Source organism: Anopheles cruzii, chromosome 3 (genome assembly GCF_943734635.1).
Source record: "Anopheles cruzii chromosome 3, idAnoCruzAS_RS32_06, whole genome shotgun sequence".
Taxonomy (NCBI): Eukaryota; Metazoa; Arthropoda; class Insecta; order Diptera; family Culicidae; genus Anopheles; species Anopheles cruzii.
The window spans coordinates 16,828,998-16,846,672 of NC_069145.1; the positions used below are offsets into that span (position 1 = coordinate 16,828,998).

At 50.7% G+C, this 17,675-nt stretch overlaps 1 protein-coding gene across 2 annotated transcripts in view; it reads left to right on the top strand.

Annotated features, from left to right (window-relative positions):
- Positions 1–2,363: 2,363 nt before the first annotated feature.
- LOC128274386 (epidermal growth factor receptor substrate 15 homolog) overlaps positions 2,364–17,675 on the top strand; it is a 42,828-nt gene continuing 27,516 nt past the window's right edge. For both annotated transcript variants that reach the window (XM_053012574.1, XM_053012576.1), the window contains exon 1: positions 2,364–3,159. In XM_053012574.1, the coding sequence (XP_052868534.1) occupies positions 2,499–3,159 (661 nt within the window). In that variant the 5' untranslated portion in view covers positions 2,364–2,498. The remainder of the gene's footprint in view (positions 3,160–17,675) is intronic.

Sequence of the window (17,675 nt, forward strand, 5' to 3'; positions counted from 1 at the left end):
TCCAGCCGCAGAGTGTGCAATAGATCGATGCTCCACTTTGTTGTGTGGCTCACCAGAGCAGAGCAGGGCGGATCGGCGGATGGAGAAGAAGAAGATTGGATACAACAGTTCTTTATGAAACCGCGGCACGAATCGCATTCCCTGTGCAGTTACGGGCAACGTCTTACGGGCGTTGGGCCGGACGCGTTCCAATATTTGTTCAATATCTTGCGAGACGGATGAAGGGAAGTTTGTTTGGTTGTGCCACATCACCTTAGTCCCAACCTGTTATCGGCCGATGGCGCTAAACAAATTGTGTCTGTGTGTGTGAGTCTTCCAACTACAAGACCTCCTCCTTTTAGACCTCTTTTCAGAATGTTTTTATTGGTACACCACACACATTTTTCACCGTGCCCGCCTGCCCGTCCGCTCATTAGTCGCGTTGATTGAAGTGCGACTTTCTCCCGTCGGCTCGTCTGCTGGGGGCCATCGAAAGAAGCTTGAGCTGTGAGCTGCTTACGTGGTTTTTTTAATTCCCGCCGCCGGCAACTATTGGTTCGCCAAAAATCGCCCAATCAAACGGGGTGGATTCAGACCGTACTTTCGGTCGGCCGCGGGGCATGGAACCCACATTTGACGTCAGCATCGGCGGTCTGTGTGTAGTTGGGGAAATTATCCAGTCTGCGCTCCAGTGCGCACTTCTTGGTGAAAAACAGCAAAAATCGATCCATAGAAATTGGCGCACAACACACGACTTGCGTAGGCTTTTGGCGACTTCCCAAGAAATGCACGCACGGCGTCGGAGTGTGGCGAAAATGCGATCCAGATGATCCGGCACGAAGGTTGATGAGCGTCGTACGCAGTTTTTGCCGTTCGGCTACGTTCCGCTAACCATGTAGGGGATGGTAAGAAAAACAAACATAATCCGTTGATGGAAGTGGGCGAATCAGAGAGGTGTCGAAGGCGGCGAAAACCGAAAAAAATCTCACGATGAGTTTCGCTTCGCTCCTCGAACGAAGGGTTTCGGAAGCGAACCCAATAAAAAACGTTGAATCGATTCATATAATAACGAAGAAAGCAGATGCCGAACGTTTTTCGTGCGCATGAAATCATATCCGATCCTATGGCGTTCGGTCGTCGTGGCGATCACGCACAATTTCCGTGTCAATGATCGGTCCAATGATGATGGCTGGCTGGCTGGCTGGTTGGTTCGCCACCCAAACTCGGTGTGTCATCGACAAGTTTTTCTCGACGACCCTCCCCAACGGAAAGAAAGAAGCAACTTTTTCCGAAATTATTTTTTTATGACGCGACCCGCGGCCACCGCGTGTGGCGCACGGACGCGGCACACATTCTTGGTGGCCGAGAGTGGCGAGAAAGAAAGTGAAAATTGAATTGTAACATTGCGGGGAGGGAAAAGTGGGCCACGCGTCGTGTGTGTGCTGCGGGGGGAGTGCAAGGTGGTCCAAGTTTGACACGGAATTGAGATAGCCGGACTGCGGGTGGGGCAGGGGCAACAGGGAGGGTAACATAAACATGCCAGAGAAGCAGCGGCACACACGGTGCCGGCCATCATCCATAACGCTACCGGGGGCCTCTCGGGGTGTGTGTGTTTCTCCATTTTATTTTTCCAATAAAAGATGGCCGAGGCGAGACAGACACTCTGCGGAGAACAGACTGACCTCTCGAGCCTGCCGGCGGGGTTGGTTTCATAAGTTTGGGAGCGCTTTTGTGTGGGGATTACATTGTGGCTCACAGCGTGTGATGTGTGTAGTTCATAAATTATCAGCACTGCGGGGTGTCCTTTGGTGGCCACCCAAGAACACCTCCCAGCTGCAGGTTTTGTTGGTTTAAGTTTTTCCGCTCGGTTGGTCAGTTTTCGTCTCGAACTCGATTCGTATGCCGGACAGTCTGTGAAGAACACGCAATATCTGGAACTCCTGCGCAGTGACATTAGTTCGTGCCAAGTTACACAAAATGACAGTTGCTTTGACAGACTCTGGATGTTATCGTTATCCCCTTTGGCGGAGGGTTTGAATCGGGGACTAAATTTTCCTATCGTCCCGCGCTAATGTATAGATACAAAATGATCGATAGCTGAAAGGAGAGAGTGGATAAGCAAGAGGCAACAGCTCCCCTGGAAGCTCCCCTTAAAACCACCGCGTGATCTGTGATAAAGTGAAACGATACGAGATTTCAAGAGTGTGTGCGGCAAAGTGCGTGAACTGTGAACGGCGCGACAGAAAGGTCTCTCTCCCCACCAAGTGCTCGGCGTGGTGTTCCGTTGGTGATGTGATACAGTTGGCTGTGTGTACGGTTCCGTCCGGACAATCTACTTCTAGTTCTACTCTCGAACCTTCCGCCACCGCGAAGATAACCCGCGAGGTCCGGATCTTCATGTCTGCGTCTGGATGCCCGAGCTGCGTGTTGCTGAAGGTTGGCACTACTGGCTTCCTTGGGCCTCGGTAGAGTAGAGTATAACAAGAGACGAAAGGCAACCTCCGGACAGTGCCAGAGCTATGATATCAGTGAAGCGTCCCAGTGTTCCAGGGCATCCAAGTGCACACCACCACCACCACCATCATCACCATCATCATCATCACCATCACCAGCAGCAGCACCACCACCAGCAGAACGGCCATCAGCTCCACAGTCTCCAGAACGGAGCGGCCAGCACGGCTTCGGCTACGTCGGTGGGAACCATAACTTCGGCCAACAACAACCGACTGATCCGCAGCCGGAACCAGCTGTCGGTGGTCGGGCCGCACCACCAGGCCCCGCAGAGTCACTACACTCCCGGCTACCCGGTGTCCAATGGCGGCGGTGGCCTAGGAGCGCCTACTGGTGGTGCCGCTAGTGGTGGCAGTAACTTCCACCGAGCGACGGGCGCATCCTCGTGGACCGGCACCGGCAACGGTTGCTCGATCATAACGAACGGTGGCAGCCTGTACTACAGCAGCAGCAACGGTGGCTACGGTGTCAGCTCGACCAGCGTCAATCCCAAGATTCGGGACATCTACGACTTTGACAGTCTGTTCATTCTGCCCGCCTGCGCCCTCACGTCCGACAAGGCGTCCAACTTGCGCAAGGACCTGGCGGCGTACGATTTCGACATCAAGATCCTGGAAGATACCAGCTCCAACGCGTCGTCGAGGGGCGGACACTACAACGTTTGGCAAAGTAAGTTTGGATGCAAGGCTTTGGATCAGCGGATGATCCAACGATTGTCCAACGTTGTGGCAAGCGTTGGGTGAAGTTTTGGCATTTTGGCGAACATTCGGTCATAAAGCAAAAGTTGATGATTATCTGGCCAAGGCGAAGTCCGTAACACTATTTACCTGGATCGTAAAAAGTACGTCCGCTGCTTCGTGACCGCCTGAAGCTATTTGGACCTTGCGCAGGTGTTTCAGGTGGAAAGCTTTGCGCTTAGACGACTCTCTGTTGATGGGCAAACGATGAATTGTGGAGTTCAAAAATACATCGACTGTGGTCGGCAAACTTGAAGCGATGATTTCTTTTCAGTCATTAATGGTTTTCAATTTAATTGACCAAAGTTTAACTAAATATGTTTTAGAATTTCCTCTTTTGAGTATCTCATATCTTCAGTTGAAGTTTGAAGAGCTTAAAATCTCGTTAGTGTAGTACACATTGGCATCTTTCTGTCTCTTTAGTTGGCCACTTTGGTAGAAAAACAATATTTTTGACGCGAAGAGAAAACAATCGGGGTCTCCGGTGTTACTTCCGCCACAACATCTTTCTCGGCGGAGCTCCTTTTTTCCAGGTGCACGGGAATTGGATGTTAATTTTCATGCCTCTGGCCGATTCACCGTAAACCGGATGCTCTAGATCACCTCATATGGCACACGGAAGTCGCGGTACCCCCCCACGACATCGTCTCCGGGGACCACCTCGCGGATCAATTGGACCCGGGAAAGAAATCTCGAGCGTGTGCGCGGTCACCAAGCCAGGTGCCGCTGCCTAAAACGGAACCTCCTGCTGCTCACCTGGATCCGCGCGACCTTCGCGACGCCACCGGCAGCGACATATCAATTCTCCCGACCGTAAAGCTTACCATTTTGTCACGCTCCCGTGCCCACGTGTCTTCTCGCGCTGACCACGTTTGGCCGCTCGAAACGCTCGTTTCCGGTTCGGCGCCTTCCGTGGACCCTTTGTGCCGCAAAGGGCGACGCAAAACTTTTGCTTTTGGTCTCGTTAAAAAAAAAACGAGAAATTTCTCTTCTTCGATTTTTTCAGCCGTCAATGGGGCGCACCCTGGTCCGAGCGATGGCATCTGTTTTCTTGCTGTAATGTTGCAAAACACGACACGACAAAAAGGCCTTCAAGAAGTCGTCCTGCTGCGCTCATTCAACGTGCACGCGCAACGCGCACGTCAGTTGGACATCACTTTCACGCCTTTCGGGCACGAATCGGAGATGGGCAGAAAGTGAAGGAGAGAAGACTGATGCGTTTGGGAGGTGGTTCGGTGTTCGGTTGACAAGTCACTTTCGCGGGCTGAGAAACGGGCCCCGCGCCGGTCCGATATTTGCTGCTCGTTAACGGACCAGGAACCAATTGGCCGTAACACTTTATTGTTTTTGTTTTGGGAAGCGTGTTGGTTTTTGGTCTCAGTTTTCGATCTTTGTGTTGTGGTTTCATCGTGATTTTCGTCGAGGTTGGGACCGATCGTGATCTTCACAGGGTGCGCTTTTCAGGGTTTGCCGTCGGTAATTGGCTTTTAGAGTTGTGCAAATCGCTACCACCGGGGACCGCACATTGATTCGAGTGTCTTCTTACATGGTCAAATTTAATGCACTTTTCAATGCCAAACATATTATGCTGCTTTTACCGTTTGGTCTAATGTGTTTTCTTTTTCCGATTTTTCATTCACAGGTAAGTGATCGTGCGATCGATCCATCGCTCGAAACGAGACGAGCAGCTATCCGAACGCCGCGCGACCTCATGCTGTTTGTAACTCAATTAAATCCCTCAAGGTAACGGGGTTGGCCAAAAAGTATGGAACCACCAGAAGTGAGCCGTCTTTTTGGCGGGTATTTTTTTTTCATACTCTATGCTTTGATTCTTTGATGGCAAATCTTTTGACCCGGAGGATCCCGGGGTTGCTTCGGGTGTGATAAATGGTTCAAACCTTCCCGCTGCTATGATTGATTGTATGTTCCCGGCCCGATCTATCGGAGCGGGAACACACCACTTGCCAAAATGGGAGTTTTCTTTTCCCGTGTGTGTACCGATTGCCCGAAAATGGTCTTTTAATTGCGCGATGTGCGATCTCTACGGGCGCGCGTTGGTTGGCTGAGCTCATGCGAAAAGAATGTTGGCCCAGTTTATATTTCTCCTAATCGCGCCCGCTCGCGTGCATAATGTTTAATTGTCGAACCAGGAGCCTGCGGAGGGCCGTAAATTGCGATTCGCCACCATCTCCGGCGGGGGGAGGGTCTAAAGTGCTTGCGGCGCAGCGGGTTCCTTTTCTTTCAATTTGTAGTTCCCGGTTGACGTTTGAAGTTTTGCGTGTGTTGCGCAACGACTCCACGCGTACGGTACTTCCTGCCTCAGATATTTGCGCGATTGAAATGCCAAAATGTACCGGAGCTCCATTACAAGTGCTCCATTACAAGACGCGTGAGGTTGAGGTTGTTGTCATTCGGCCTAAAATCACAGAGCAGACCGGCGATAAACCTATTTTTACAAACCACGAACCACGTAAGTGGGTCACATGTCGGATGTATGCTGCGGTATAAAAATTGATGCTGGCCCAACGACGAAACGGGGCCAAAACAATGCAGTTTAATGTTGATCGGCACGGTGTGGTTGGAATGGTGAAATTTCCATTCCAGAATTACCGCGAACGGTGTCGTGTGGGCTGTCTCCATCGTCGATTGCTGTTGACCTCAAAGGGGGGGTCCCGCATGATAAAAAAGAAGAAAATCATGGAATCAATCCAAACGGCGGTCGTGGTTGATGCGCCGCCGCCGTTGGTTGATCGGTTGAGGGAAAATCGAAGTACGAAGGTAGGAACACCTCCAGAAGAAGAACAAGAAGTTGGCCAATCCAAAAACAAACAAACTAGTCGGCTAGCCCAGGCAATCAACCGAGGCTCTCCAGCGCTGGTACGTTTTGATGAACACGGGCATTCGATCGGAGAAAGGAGGTTAGGAAAAATGATGGCAACGTAACTCCCGTGGCTCCCGCCCGGAACGGTTGGAAGTAGTTTGAAGGGTGGAAAGACAGAACGAGAGAGAAAGAAGGAAAAGGAAAGCACGATCTTGATTGTTGTACTTTTGTTATCACAGTGAGACTCGATGTATATTGGGGAGCCCTTTTCCGGAACACGGCACTGTTGGAGTAGCTCGGCGCACGCGACGCCGGAAAAGAAGTCACACGGAACACGGAGCACCAAGAACAACAATTAACGTCATTTAAAGGGTGATTGTTGGCCATCGGTTGTGTGTGTTTTCGATCCACCGACCGTAGCCCCGCTTCCCGGTCGCTTCCGGGAAAGCACACGGGGCTTAGGAAAGATTTATGGTGAGCTTTCTGCTTCGACAGCACCAGCCACCAGCCACGAGCATGATGTTGTTGTGTTTTTGCGGAGAACTGGCCATTTCGTGGGCTACGAATCCGCGCCGATCACGCTCACTCGCGGGTGCCGCTTAGTGGCCATGTTTCGGTTTTGTCATTTTACGATCATGATCTCTGGTTTATGGCCTAGCCATCATGCCGCTGCTCTCGTCGTCGCGAAGCCGTTTAAACGACCGCGCGGATCGGTGGCTTGGCTGACTGGCTGGAGGCAGTGCAAATGAGTAGCAATGTTTGGTCGTTGATTTTGTGTGATTGTTTATTGGCCCACCCCCGGGGGTGTTTAGATAAGATAAGCCAGGAATACAGTCTGTGCTTCATTTTATGGTTTTAGCTAGGAAAGGAATGGTTTTGAAGAATTTGTGTCCGTTGGTCTCTGTTTGAGGTTAAGTGCCGTGTATAAATTATTGGGTCGCGGGACTGAAGCTTAATTTTACGTCTGAGGTCTGATTGTTATTATTTTCAATTTCACATACTCCCAGTTTTGAGCATAGCTGTATGTTAAACGGGTCTTTTCTACATTCTTCAAACACCATAATTATCTGCACTAACGGCGATTCCGTATTGTTTAGCAAAATTTGTCGAAAAACTAGTAACTTGGTTGTAAAGGTTGGCGAAAAAACACGGGAAACGGTTGAGCCGCAGAAGCCGAATCATGATTTGCATTTAGCCCTCTCACGTCCAATACAAACAGATCCAGAGCGTGGCTCTGTATCGATGAGAACACGCTATGGCACAAGAAACCGACAGCGCGAACCGCCAGCCCAGCGTAAGTGAGCGTTCCTAATAGCGCTTAATGCGAATTAAACGAACGATTGCGAACGAATCGCGTTCACGCAAATCGAGCCGGGCGATTTACATTAACAAAATGAGGCATAAGAAGAAGCATAAAAAACGTGGGGAGAAAAACCACCACACACATTTATGCTTATTCTCACTGCAAAGCGGTGGTGGGATCTGCAGAGGCCTCCTCCGCTAAAGACAGAGCTTCAATCCCATGGCCATTTAATTAAACCGGTCCGATTCTTCGGCCCGTTCGGCATACGAGATGGTTGCTGATTGTTTTTTTTTTCGCAGCAGTTCACATTATGCTCGCGTTTCCCATCTTGGTTTAGCGCTCCGGCAGAAGTGGGGACGCTCTGTAAGTGTTCCTCTTCATCACGGCAGATCATCCTGGGCACGTGAGATGCACGTTACGTTGTTTTCCGTTGTTCAAACTGAAATTTTTAACCCAATTGCCGTTTTAACGAGAGCGTAGTGAAGGTATTACCCGTTCTTGGAATAGGGCTTCGGCCGCCAACGAGAGGACGGGGTGGCGGGGCGGTTTTCAATCGAAACTCCGAACACCGTCCGATTCCAGATTGGGATGTGTCTTACAGCCTTGTTTTTCATTTTTTGGCCGGTTAGCTGCTCTGCATTGCAAATCAGGGTTTGTAGGGTTTGTTTTGATTGCGCAAGACTCTCCACACGTGATGCCGCGGCCTGGAAGAACTCACAAGTTATCCCCCACCTGGGCGGACTGGGAAAACGATTCCAAGTGATAGCACACATCATACCTCTTTAGGGGCAACAGCGGCTCATTCGCGGTTAGGGAAAGCAAATTTGTGGCCAAGTTGTGGCCTAGAGCTATCCGCCATCGTCCTACTTATTCTGCCATGTTTGGCAGAATAACTGTTTCGTTTTGTTTTTTTTTGCGGAGGAGAGTAGGCGCGCCATGTCGAGTTCCTCTTTGCCCGCCATTCGAAGTTGCCAAGGTTCACCAGCCTTTGAAGACCTTGGGAGATGACTGTAGCAAGATTCTCACCTGCGCGGCACAGGCAGGTTGGCAGCATTTGCCAGCGGCCCAGGGTTTTTTATGGTCTTTTATTGCCGTTAATTCCGTTTCGTTAGGAGCAAGTTTTGGAGGACGCGCACAAGCGTTGCTCCAATCGATTTGCGGGCCCCAAGGTGGCCACCCGCAGCTACTTTGAAGATGTTCCCAACAGTTCTTGGTGTGTTCCCAGTTCGGCGACTAGGTACCGTAGGTCTCAACACTTTTTGCGCAGCTCACCGAAGCCGCCTTTTGGGATTATCGTTGTGCGCTGCGAACCCTTTCTTTGAAAGCTGCGTCCAAATTGCCAGTAACCCGTAAAAACCCGTCATTGGAATGCTATTCCGGTTTGACCCCAACAGTATCCACTGCGCCATGCGCCACTGGTAATTTGTCAATCAACGGTATTTCTTGCCAACGGGTGGATTTCTCTTATATTTCGACGGACTCAGCGACTCATCAATTTGGAGGAACGTGTTGTGTGAATGTTTTTCTTTTCACTGCCTCCATCGGGAGAAAGATATCCCGATGATTGAATGGTGTCGGCCTTTGTCGGTCACGATATCAAGAATGCGGCTGTGACCTAGACCCGTCTGCAGGAACGGGTGAGCCAGTCAGCCCCCCGTCGGATTGAGAATAGAAAGCTGAGATTTGCGCCGCATTCTTCACAATAAAACACATTACCATAAATCATTGGCTGATGAGGCGCTTTTGGGCGGACTTTGGAGGATTTCCATGAATGCGGGAAGTTGCTCTTCGAACGACGAATCTGGTCACCAATCAAAGATGAACGGCTGTCAATCTGGAAGCCTGTGCCTGTCTCTACCGTCAGCAGCGTACGAGTTTGTGGGTCACAGTACCGAGTCCCCCCATTTCGCTTCGTTCCATTTGTGTACGGGCGAAGAATGGAAATGTACTTCTGGTGCGTGGTACGTGGCGCTGAAGTTGAGCTTCCAATTGTACCCTGCTGTCTGCTGTCAGGAGCGCCACTCTTCGGAGCTTTCGGGTCGTCTTGAACGGGCGTAGAATTAATGTTTCTGGAAGGTGCTCTACCGATTGTGTTGGACTCTCTCGGTACTGGGCGAAGGTACAAAGAAAGTAATGAATAAAAGTGGTGGAAAAAGGTGGTACAGTCTTCCACCCCGGGGTTCGGAAAGATAATAGAATTGGCAGACAAGCAGCGCGCGGGTAGAGGTACACCACACAACCCTTCGTGACCTCGAAATGAGCCACTTTTAACGGGAATTGCCGCGTAGTGGGGAGAACGAAAAAAAAGGGAACTAATAGTATCCGGAACATATTACGAACCCGGGGTCCAAAACAACCGTAGCATGATGTGGAGCAGAAGTTTTTGCCAGAATTCCAGACTCCTAGGTACAACTCTTTCTTCGGGAGAGGTTGAAAAAAGCAGAGTTCCGTTGGATTCCACCAATTTCCACTCGCCAGAAGCGTAGCCATCGTCTGGTGGGGGACCATCTTGCGCATATGTGACTGCTTCTAAAGAGAAAAACTGTAGCCTTTTCCGAAAATCTTTGGCCTAGTTTCGCGGAACAGGAAACTCCGTTTGTGTGGACCGCGATTTGCGACACACAGCAGTGTGCCAACACGTATTAGGCTTCTCAGTTTGGCCTATCTGTCTTCTCCGTATTCTCCGACCCACCGGTGAAAAGCGGGGCGATCCAAAAGATTGAGCTAGACTTGGGGCCCGTTCTCTTGTTAGCCAAGGTCTAGAGGATGTCTGTGCTCTTTAACATGACTTGAATGATTTACGCATTCGCTACGGAGTCCCCGAGGGCAGCACGCCCTCTCGGAAGGCGCACGTAGGAGTCGTACGGATCCGACGCAGTCCAAGAAACGAAGATGCAACTAATGAAACCCGGGACGGAACAGCCTCAGGTCTAGGCGGGCGTCTTTTATTGCGCACGCGTAATTGCGCACGTTGCGACCGGTGGCTGCCTTTCGGGGCCAAGTAACGGGACCTTCGGGGGAGGTCAGAACGAAAGTGAAGTTTTTTTGCTTGGGCCGCCGGCAAAGGCATCGAGCGTGCAATCGTCGAGACCGGAAAAATGAAAAGGGCGTGCTTTCCACCCTTGGTTTCTCTCTCATTTGCTGCGATCCTTCGAGCTCTGGTTCTTGGGGGGGGGGCTACACATTTTGCTCGACGCTGCCCCATCAGAACGGGGTGCCCTTCGATGTGGACGCGGTCGCAGTGGCTGGCCGCAGATGTGATTGATCTTGCAGCAATTACGGGCCTCGACTGGCGCGGTTTCGCTGCTACGAATTGGAGCAGATAATTTCAGGGCTTCCAGTGTTTCTAGCTGGCATCGCCAGGGAATTGAGGACCGCTGCACTTTTCCTCGCGCACCTAACGGGTTACTTTAGCAATCTTGGCTGAGATCTTGGCCAACCAAAGAGGGGGAAGCTGAGAAAGCCAACTCCATAGGAACTAGTGAACCGTTACGGTACGTTACGGACGGGATGGGATTTCTTGGGAAGTGAGGAAGTCTTCAGACGAAAGGCAATCAGAAATCGCACCGCAGAATAATGTAGGGTGCTCGTTCGGTGGGTGCCCCGGCCCCGACGCCCTGTTCTCCCTTCCAGTCCGTGCCGTCTTTGCCGTCTTCGTCTGGGAAACCAAAATCGATGAATCGGTCGTTTACCCTTTCGATACGCTGCGGCCCGGGCGTCTTGGTTCGCCGGTGCTTTTTTTTTGTCTCGGTCGCGGAAGTGGCGTGCGTAACGTGGGTGGGCGTGGGCACGTTCTTATTCCAAAGTCGAGTGCTTCCAGCGCCAAGGTGAAGGTTTACATCCTCACCGTGATGGGGAAGGTAAGCGCAACGAAATGGATGCCATTGCACCGGGACCATAAATATATTGGAATTTCTCTTTCTTCAAATGGTTTCCAAGAATAAGTAATGACCGATTATTGGAGATGCTTTACTCCAACAGAGGAAACCTTAAAAAAGGATAACGATTCTGTTCCATCTCGGCGACTCAGGGCAGGGCTGTTGATTTGTCGGCGACATCCTGGGCGGCATTTACACAAAGATGATGGCTCTAGTCTCGCCGCCATGTCTCGCCATAGGCTGTGAATGTAACGACCCCGAAGAAAGATGCGGCGCAGAAGAAGGAAGTGATGGGAGTTCCATTGTTGTCTGTCATCCAGTCCATTGGTGTCTGACTGGTTGGAGCCAGTTTCTTTCGTCGAGCTGTGTGTTTGCAGAGCGCTAAGAACTCCCTGGCTCGCTGTTCCGTTCTATAAAATTTAGGATCGTTTATTCTCGGGGTAAACACATGATAAAGAATGCGTGGTCGGCATTAAGTGGCGGCTTAATGGCGGGATGATTGTGTGCCGAAATGACTGAGTCAGCAGCCCAGGAGAATGTTTACTTGGTCGTGAATCCGATAATAATTTCGTATTCGTTGTTGGCGTACTTGGCGTCATTTTGTTTACCCTTTCAAGTCAACTTGAACGCGCGTTGACACTATCCGTCCGCAGCCGTCCAGCCCGTCGAGAGACCCTGGGTGGACACAGCTCGACGGTTTAATGACTTCGCATAACTCCATCGAAGAAATGGAGAGTCACTAAACAACTTAACGGTACACGGTGTGGCCGTCCGTTGCCTTTGGTCAGACAACCATTTGGATCGCCTTGTGCGCGCTGCTGCGCTTCCGACATACTAAGCTGTTCAATAAGTTCGTAGCCTGGGATAACACAATTTTTTTGGTTTGAAATACACTTTATTATTCAGCCTTGTATTAAATCTCTTTCAGTCATTCGACGATTTTTCAATGCGATATCTTGTATTTTTCCTACGAGTTGAGGTGTTTTTGGGCGTCTTTGGCGTGGATCGTCTTTAAGATTTGCACGACCACGTTTAAATTCAGAAACCCCCTTTTTAATGTACTAATTGAAAGCCTAACTGGAGAGTCCTTATACACTTTCAACATTCCTATACATGCTTTGCTTTTAAACTGTTGGCTTTGGAAACTTCACATACGTTCATATGAAGAGTGTACCAATAAAACAAAACAAACCTAGACTCGTAGCAGCGCCCTCTGTTCGGCTTTGGCCGAATACCTAGCTAAGAACTCGATGCTACGAACTTATTGAACAGGCCAGTACAAGGCGCCCGGGCTTTGGACCCCGATTTGGACTCCCGTCCCGGTGCGTAGTTGGCAATGCAGTAGCAGATGCAGATGTGATTCAATTTCTCCATACCGCTGCGCGACCATCGACCGTGTGACATCATGGTGGTGGCCCCGCACTTTCCCAAAAGAAAACAACCGGTGGTCATCCAGCCTTCTGCCAAACCCTTTGGCCAAACGGTGTTACCGTAGCCATTTTGTTTTTCTACCTTACGAAAAGCATGCCCAGAAAGCGTCATCATCCGGCGCGAAAGTTTGTGTTGCATCTGGGTGACACTTCGCGGACTGCATCACACTCGGCTGTGGACTGAATGGTGGACCCCGCGGCATAAATCACCGACCCAACAGACAGACGGACGGACGGATGGATGCAGTACGTCTTAATAATTAATTGCCTTCTTTGGCCGATTTCTCTGCTGCGTCTCGGAAGAGGACGAGAGCGACATTAGGCGAGATACAGCTTTACGCGTGAATGTTTTGCCTTTGCAAATTTGCAGATGAAAAAAGCATTTCTAAACGCTTCGCTATCAATTTGCCACACTGGCGCAATGATGTGCGTGTCCCGAAACGAATCGGTACGAAAACATCGGAGTGAAAATTTAAGATGCATCTCTCCCGCAAATCGCTGCATTTCACGCATTTCCGGCGCGGTTTTCCCTGCTCTTAAAGTGTGTGTGTCTGGTGAAGATTCTCCGCCGTCGTCTTCGTCGAGTGGCAGTCGGCTCGCCATTCGTTACTTCATTAAAAGTTCATTTCGATAAATTTGCCACGCTTTTACGTTTCACTTCGAGGCATTGCTCCCTTGCGCAAAGAAATCCCAAAACCGTGTGGCGCTCAACCGAAGGAGCTGTTGCGCTGGTGGCGTATGAAGCTGGCCGCTGTCGGGGTCGTCGTCGTCGTCGTAGACAGAAGAGATGTGTCATTCGGTTCGGCTGGCCCAGGGGAGTGGTAGTCCTCGCCTTCGTCTGATCCCCGCAGTTCCGCGCGGCCCTCAATCAAGCTTTCCTCCCGCGAACCACGCATTATAAATGCTCGTTGATGGGCTGAAATGTGCGAATCGAAGAAAGGGCGTAGACGGAGTCCGGAGTCATCTTCCCTCGCAAGGGAGAGTCATTATTAAACCGGCAACGGCGTGGTCGGTGGGCCGGCGGTAGAGCGACATCCTTTAGAGTTCCCGGTCCTGGACCGCCTGGTGCCTGGTGAAAGATGCGTTGGCGAATTTGCGCCTACGCACCAGTACGTGGGAGAAGTATTTTACGCTTCGCATCCCTCGAGGGCACTCCAGCAGTTGGTCGACGGTGGGGCCTGCCCTGCCCACGGGAAGCTGATTTTCTAATTCAACATCTCCGAAAAGACGGGCGGACACTTATTTCTGCGCGGTCCGAAAAGGCGGGGTCCAATCGAGCCCCGGGTGAGGGCCTCCGTTCGACTTGGATTCCGGGGTTTTTTGGTGGCCGGAAAGGCGTGTATCATCGACCGCGGTTGCGTGCGGAGTCTTCGGGGGAGATGCTGATGTGAAAGAGGATGTGTAGCTTAAACGTGGACCGACGGCCACAGACAGCCGAAGCCGGACACCTAGCCACACTCGAATCGTGTGACGTACGAAATCGAGTGTGGAAATTATGAAGTGTTTGCGGCTATCCTGTCCGAATGTCCGATGCGGCCAAGATTCGCCTGTTTTTTTCGAAACGCTTTCCATTTCCATCGACTCCGACAATCGTAGATCGAATCGATGGCGCGGCGAACGGTTTATCTAAATACCATCTGACCATCCGGCTTCTGTGGCCGCTTCCCATCGGGGCTCCCTAGCCGAGGCTCTTGCCGGTGGTGGTGGTGTGGTCAAGCACACTTCTTCGCACCCTTCGCTGGAAAGCCTGTCGAATCGATGTAACCGGAGAGGGCAGACGTGTAGCGTATTAGCGTATCGGTAGTCGATCGCCACCGGACGCTGCGAGTGTTGATGGCGATGTGGAAGCTTCGAGTTCTGGCTTCGAGTTGCACCACCGGGTCGGTTGGTGTTTAATAACCAGGCGCAAGTGCAACTTTCCCGCGGGCGGTTCCAACCTGTCCGCCGTGGTGCATTCGGTGGAGCTGGCCTGCAGCTGAGGTAACGGAGTTTTAAATAACCAATCGATTAGATTATTAACTGTGATTGGTCTTACGTGTTACGTGTGGAAACTTTGGATTGAGTTCGACACCCCTCGGGAAGAATTGATTTCTGATACATTCTGCTCGAATCAAGGTAGATATATTCGGCTTAATGTTTTATCTGAATATTTATGGCTGTCCTCATGTACTTCTTACTTCACTCAACTCCATTTCCTTGACAATCGTTTCAACCCGTAAAGCTATACTGACGAACATAAAGCGATTTAATAGACAGATCTTCACAATGAATAGGTGTTGTAAATTATTGAAAAAATGGTCAAACTTCTTAAACTAATCAGCATTCGTCGTTGGCGTGCATTTACCTTTTTCTCCTTTTACACGGCGCTGGCGTTGCGTTGGCAGTTGAAGGAGTCTTTAATTACCTCAATGACTGTTTATGCCATAACCTATCAGCACACCTCGAATCGGCACACGGCAAAAAGGCGTACGTCGTTCTCCCCCTCGGGCAACCGGATCCATCAGATCGAACCCTCAGCCGCGGGCGCCGCCGATCGGGGCTCGGGAATGTGAAAATTAAAACCTTATCCCGAACCCATCTATTACTTCTGTTCTGGTGCCCACGGCGCACCATTGGCTTTCTTGCGAGAGCCCACTGCAGGAGACATCAGGCCTACCGGATCGCAGTGAAAGGAAGCGTTTTAAATGCACACTTCAAGCCTACACCTAGATGCTCTCCGATATGCACAGCGAAAGCCTTCCAGCCTCCCGGCGCTTGGGACAGCATGGTCCGGGGACGACGGTGTCAGGTGGCTAACAATTTTCCAATCACCGACTGATCGGTGCGGCCTCGATCGAAAGAGGGATCATAATTAATTAAGCATTGATTCCTTAATTACTAGCCCGCGGCCTAGCCGCCGGCGGCCGTCGTCGGGTCACCGTATTTTCCTCCCGTAGGTGTCGAGGGTACTTTCCGGGCCCCGGAGTAAACGGGGTCCGTAGCTCTATAAAGCCCCCCGGCAGCCGTCTGTAGATGAAAATTGAAAACCACATAAGATCGAAAGTGGTTCACGGGACGCGGTCGGGGCTCCTCGAAGGTGTCGGAGTCCAACAAGAAAGGTGTCCCGGGTTTCTATCACCCTGCGTTATGAAACCGGCCCTCGTTCGTCGCATTATACTGTGGACCGAAAGGTGTTTATATCCTGATTTTGGGCAACCCTTTCCGAGGTGAGGCTAATAATGAAACAGATATCATCGTCCGTCCGCTCGCGCAGCAGTGGAAAGTTGTGGTAATGATACCGCCTTCCCTGGTTCTCTGGTGCCTCGTAATCTGCCTCGTAATGATTGGCTGCCTTTTTTGAGGTTAGTTGAGGTTATGTGTACGGAGTGCGAATGCGAAAAGAGCACGGTGGGAAAGCGCGAAGGTCCTAACGGTTGAAGAGGGCTACTTTTCTACCCTGAAAGGCCTCAAAATAACTGTTTGCGGACACAACACAATAAAGGCTGGCAAAGATTTCTCCTCAAATGATGATGTTGTTGAGAGTTATGAAATACGATCTGACACGCCGGCAACCGCCGGCGAGGTTAATAGGTAACGCGCAGCGCGCGCATATGGAGGAAAATAATAATATTTCTGCTCGCTTTCTCGACGGCGCGCTTAATTGTAGATCGGGCACCCGACCAGGATAAGAGCAGAGCCCCTTGCAGGGGTTTCTTTGCAAACGATGCGAGGAAAGTGAAACCCCCTACCCGTTGTTGACAGGGTTCGTTCGTTCGAGCACTCGTCTCAGGACGAGATCCTCATCAGTTGGCGAGGCCAGGCAGTCGGCGAATGGCGAAGACCGATCAGGGGGCTTTTTTAAGGGTCGGGCGTTTTATTGTAACGGGCGCGCTCGATGCTTACGACCAGCTTTATGCGAAGCATCTCGTGATGCCCGAACGAACGATCCCTCGAAGGTTGACGATCGGAGGAGTGTCGCCAGTTTAAGTGTCGTTTTATAGGCACCTTTTTTCTCACCTCTGTCTCTCTTGGGACGGGTTTCACTTGTCGCTTGGTTTTGCATTTCGCCTGCCCAAACACGGGAGATGAACAGTAAACAGATAGATAACATGGCGTTCCCTGATCACGCGACCCGGGCGAAGGGCTCGGAATGGAGCGTCAACGAAACATGCATACATTATGCAATTGCCTTATGATTTGATTATGCGCGCTCGCCTCATAATGAGCCACGTCTGCGCATGCAAGTGTTACATCCGCCTTCGCGGCCGTCGTCCGGTGTCCGCTGATCGTCTCAGAAGATACGCCGCCATCGTTGGCTGTGGATCGCGCACATTTACGATCATAATGAAACGCATCATGCTGTAGCCCGCAAAAGTGAAAGCAAATAAGAACTGATCTGTGGGAAGACTGCTTTTTCTGTGACCGCTCCTCCCGTCCGGTAAGGTCCTGCCCTGTGGGGCGCAGTAAACGAAGTAAACGAAGGGCTTATTAAATCCGTTTAGCGGTAACGCGCAATGTAGTAAATCGCTAGCCCACGTCACACTGTGCGCGAACGTTCAGTTTTTACGAACGTAACTTGCTCGCTTTTTATGAGCTGTTGAGAACGCGACGATTTCCAACCTAGCGTTACAAGCAATACAGATAAGCTACGAATTGTAAGAACGTTAGGCACAACACATACGACTCGATTGAACGATGGATCTTAAGAATCATAAAGAAACAAAGCAGAATTCACAGAGACCACAACATGGGTGCAGATTGCATCATAAAATTATCTAGGGACCGCGCTGGTCCAGCATTCATCTTAAAATACATTGCAGGCAAGAGCAATGAAAACATTACGATAGATAAGCGTAGGAGATGCATGGCCACAGCAAGGGACCGGAAATATACCCAAAAATTAGGTCGACCAGCATCGACCAGTAACGATAAGCGACGCATCGAAAGAAAGAGACAAGGATAGTTTAATCATAACAAAACGCACTATATAAAGCGAAGAAATTGTTGAATAAACTCAGATATCGTTAGGCTACGGAA